Source organism: Triticum dicoccoides, chromosome 5B (assembly GCF_002162155.2).
Source record: "Triticum dicoccoides isolate Atlit2015 ecotype Zavitan chromosome 5B, WEW_v2.0, whole genome shotgun sequence".
Lineage (NCBI taxonomy): Eukaryota > Viridiplantae > Streptophyta > Magnoliopsida > Poales > Poaceae > Triticum > Triticum dicoccoides.
In genome coordinates this window covers 105,266,515-105,271,137 of record NC_041389.1, presented here as the reverse complement: position 1 = coordinate 105,271,137, position 4,623 = coordinate 105,266,515, and the positions used below count along the sequence as shown (strand labels likewise).

The following is a 4,623-nucleotide window of genomic DNA, read 5'->3' as shown; positions in this document are numbered from 1 at the left end:
GGCCTGGAGGGAGGCCGGCACCCAGCAGTCGGCCTGCCCCCGCCCTGGAAGTTTGTGCACCATTAAGCAGATAAGATAGGGTGAGGCTACAGTGAATGCCCGCCAGGCGGCGGCACTGTAGCCATGCTTATCCTGACAAAGCCATCGTCACCGGGAGTAAGGCTACAGTAACCAGCAGCCGACAAGACCCCCGGCGGTGGGCCCAGCCTGTCGGCCAAGAGGCCGGCAGCCAGCGGGACCCACCAGTCGGTGGGCCCCAGTGGTCGGCGGAGAAGCCGGCGACTACAGACACTGACGGCCTGGACCCACATCCAGCCAGATTACCATTGTACCCCTAGGGGGTAGGCCTATATAAACCCCCTAGGGCACCCATGCAAAGGGTTGATCTCTTAGAGTTTTACACACCACATAAAGAGAAGAGGAGAGCTAGCATTGCCCTTCTTCTTCCTCTAGCTAAACAGCTCAAGGAGCATCTTGTAGCTGCTTGTTGATCTAGTGATCATGCGGAGACCCCGCAGATCAGGACTAGGGATGTTATCTCCTAGGAGAGCCCCGAACCTGGGTAAGATTCGCCGGCGTGCATGTCTTCGCCTTATCCCGTTTTCAGGCACCGGTGATGTCTTACTGGCTCCCACAATGATTAGCCACCCCGTTGGCATATGTCGCACCTAGCACCCGACACAACCCCACCGCCACCCCAATGTACCGTCCATCACTGTTCATGTATTGTTACCTTGTTGAAAGTGCTGCTGTTCTCATTGTCAACATTGGTGGTAGGAGTTGATGTTTTGTAGAACGTCTCCGGCAGCAGCTCTAGAGCCACAGGGCAAAGAGTAAGCATCTAATTGAAGTTTTACAACTTGCATAGATGGCCCAACCAATGTCAATGATTCTTTTATCTGGGATAACTTGCTGGGAATTCACTAGAGCCCCTGAAGCCACTTGATCCTTATTGAGGTCTATCATTCGAAAATGCTCAATGGAGCTCAGCCTCCATGGAGGCCGAATTTGAAATGATAAAATTCAAATTTGCATGTTTTAGAAAAATAAATGCGCATATACTTAGAGACATAATGCACAAGTGTGTAAATTTTCAGAACTAAATACGTTAAAATGAGTGCTACACAAAAAAAAATCTGAGGCTTTTTAGTAGATGCACTATTCACCCTCAAAGTCCATGAGTTTTTTCTTGCACATGCCACATTTCAAGGTATTTCATCCTGAAATTTTACACACAGGCAATCACATCATTTTTCACTTATAGATTTTTTTAAAGATTTTTTGAAACTATGAAATTTCGGCCTCTGTGGAGGCGGAGCTTCAAAACGCCCATCCCTGCTTGCATTGTCATCGTTATCCAAATAGAAAGCATTCCTGTATTGGCAATGAAGTTCGTGTTGTTCAAACAGTTGTTGTTCGCCTCACCTTGTCCCTTGTGGAATTTTCTTTTTCATATTGGTTGTGTACATTCTAGTCTTGTAGGTATACTTGATGTGTTTGCATCCAGAAATCACCAGTCAACAAAGAGCGTTAATCTCTGAATCAAAGCACCCATGTTAACCATCAGAGCATTTCTCAATCTCTGATTCAGAAGATTTTTCAGTTTAGCTACATATTAATCGACTGATTTTCGACTTCGGGGTCAGTCGATTCTTGAATGGAGGAAGGAGAAGGAAGAAGAAGGGAGGACCTCTCCGAAGAGAAGGAAGGAGCTCGCCGTCATCACCCTAGTATCCATCTTAGGGTTCAGGGGTGGGGGCGGTGGTGGACGGCGATGGTGGGGGGCGGTGGCGCACTTCGCCGGAGAAAAAAAATCCATCACGGGAGGGGCTAGAGCGATGGCCGGGGGCGGCGGCTAGACTGGCGGTGGGGGGCAGTTTCGGGGAGGGCGGGACGGCAAGGCGGTCGCGGGAGCACCGCCGGCACGTTTGGTGGTGTGGGAGGGGAGGAAGAAGGTTCAGACACCACACAATCATCATCCAACGCTTCACAAATCGACTGACCCTAACTGAAAAAGTCAGTCGACTAATGTGGTGCCTCTCCCAAGATTTTTCTGCGGCTAGAAACTCAAGTTCTGTATGACCGTGACCATTTCTTAACTTGCATGATGTTGTAGGGCTACCGCTTTTGTAAAATTTGTTTGTTAATTTTGCTAGCGCTTTCATGGGTAATGCGTTACTGCATTACTTGTCATATCGAACTGGTTTTAGCCTTTTGCGCGTCATTGATTCACTGAAAAATAAATTGGTTGTAATGTTCTAAAGAAATCACTGGCAACAGTGCACCATTGCTAAACAATTTTAATCCAGCTTCTTCTATTTCTTCAGAAACCTGTCTCCTTCAAGTGGAAGCAGAGAGCACGCTCTTGACAAACTCCCGGGGCCGGCAGACAGTCGCCAACGGCGTCGCCATTGGCATTGTCAGCCCGCCACCTTCGGCCATGTCGATGGCGTCGCCTTCACCAACATCCCACTCAAAGCACTGCACGAGTGCTGCCACAGTCAAGCTGACAAGGCGCATCGCCAGCGCCTCCCCGGGGCATCGCCTCCGGCCAAGCCCGAACGGCAGCATGGGCGTGGTGACCGCATCTCTGTCCAAGAACCGCTCCGGCCTGAACTCCTCTGGCGTATCCCAGATTTTGACGTCCCGGTGGATCGCCCATGCGTTCACGAGGATCATCGTGCCGCGCTGGACATGAAAGCCACCCACCGTGAAGTCCTCCATGGCCTCGTGCGCAGGGATGATTGGGCCGACGGGGCAGAGCCGAAGAGTCTCCTTGATAACGCACTGCAGGTAAGGTAGGTTGGTGATGTCTGACTCCTCAACCAGTCGGCCCATGCCGACGTTGGCGTCTATCTCAGCCCTCGCCTTCCGCATCACCTCTGGGTGCTTCAGAAGCAGCGCCATCGCCCACTCGGTGGTCAGTGCCGATGTGTCCGTGCCGGCGGTGAGCAGTACCTGAATGTCAGCATAGCATAGCAACCATGTTGTCACAGTCTCACTCTCACAAATCGCGAAAATGGCACACATCGTGGTGCTGAAGGCAGTACATGCTCATGCTAGTACTCACCAAGACGATGCCTTTGACGACGGTGTCAGTGTAATACCCAGGATCAGCTGCTTGGTGCTCCATGAGTACGTCGATTACGCCCTTCTTCTCCACGTCTCGGGCATCGGCATTGTGCGTTCGCCGATGGCCATCGATGAGGGCACCGACGAACGCGTCACGCCTTGTCTGCAGGCTTACAAGCGCCGCCTCGACGCCGCGGAGACGGTCGACCCACCGCAGCGCCGGGAAGAAGTCCCCGATGCTGGGCGCGCCGCTCACCGCAAACGTCTCCTCGACGATCTCCTGAATCCTGCGCACGTCGCCGGCAAGCCGGCGCGCGGTGAGCGCGCGCAGCATCACGTTAAGCACCAGCTCGAAGAGCCTGGGCCGGAGGGTAACAATCCCACCCCCGGCGCTAGCGCTGGCGTCGTGGAGTAGGCTCTGGACGAGGGACGCGACCTCGGCGCGGCGGTCACCGGCGAGCGCGGCGAGGCGGGAGGTCGAGAAGAGCTCGACGGCGAGGAACCGGCGCAGGCCGCGCCAGTGGCCCCCGTGGGAGGCCCACACGACGGTGGTGCGCCCGTACCCTAGGTGCTCCGCGGCGAGCATCCGCGGCCGGCCCGCCAGCGCGGCGTCGTGCGCCGTGAAGCACTCCTCGGCCGCCGCGTAGGTGGACACGACCAGCGCCCGGCGCGCGCCCAGCCGCAGCGACAGAAGCGGCGCCGCCCCGGCGAGCGCGGCCAGCGAGCGGTGCAGCGGCTTCTTGAGCAGGTGCAGGTGACCGAGCAGCGGGAGCGACGGCGGGCTCGGCGCGCTGCTGCTCCCATCCCCCCACCGTCGCCTCAGCTGAAAAAAGACGGCGACGACACCGGCGACGAGGAGGAGTAGGAGCAGGAAGACGCCGCCGCTGGCCATTCCCTCCGTGGTGGCGGCCATGGCACGTAGTAGTGCTAGGCAGTCAGAGACACAGCGAGTGTTATGGTAGAGATTTGTAGTAGTAGCCCTGAAGTGGTCAAGTGGAGGATCACTGGCACGTAAGTTCGTACGTATGTATGGGGATTGGGAAGGATCCCATGCCTGCGGGAAGGGAATCGTCTGCACATGCGTGGACAAACCAGCTGCTGGTTTACTTTCATGGCTCGGTAAAGCGCCACGGTTACTAGTCTTATTGGATAGTTCTTTTTTTTTTCTTTAAAAAAAACTAGTCTGATTGGCTGTAGAATCACTTTTCTTCTCTTTGGAGATGCCGCAGAGCAAAACGTCTTGGACTCATCTCCTTTTGAGGGGTACTCATCTGATTGGATTGGCCGCTAGAGTTAACCTCCGTCGGGCTAACTAGCTAGGCGGAGCTGACTGTCTTTGCGGCATCGTATATCTGGTGGCAACGGTGCTAGTTTGTGAAGGATAAGACTCTCTAATCGCCTGATCCTGATCGTACCAGTACTGGACACAAACTTTATAAGAGCAACGACTCCCAATCAACCATTTCGAAAGCGTGATCACGTGTGGAAGAGACCGCCTCAGGGTTTAGTTAAGATCAATGTGGACGCCGCATTTCATCATGGCACGCAATC

General features: G+C 54.4%; 1 protein-coding gene across 1 annotated transcript; it reads right to left on the bottom strand.

The window, feature by feature from the left end:
• Positions 1-2,179: 2,179 nt before the first annotated feature.
• LOC119307637 (cytochrome P450 81Q32-like) lies at positions 2,180-4,053 on the bottom strand. The gene is made up of 2 exons (XM_037583708.1): positions 3,071-4,053; positions 2,180-2,958 (listed from the first exon to the last, which is right to left on the bottom strand). The coding sequence occupies exons 1-2, from the start codon at positions 3,983-3,985 to the stop codon at positions 2,341-2,343; spliced, it is 1,533 nt and encodes a 510-aa protein (XP_037439605.1). The 5' UTR covers positions 3,986-4,053; the 3' UTR covers positions 2,180-2,340.
• Between the last annotated feature and the right edge of the window lie 570 nt (positions 4,054-4,623).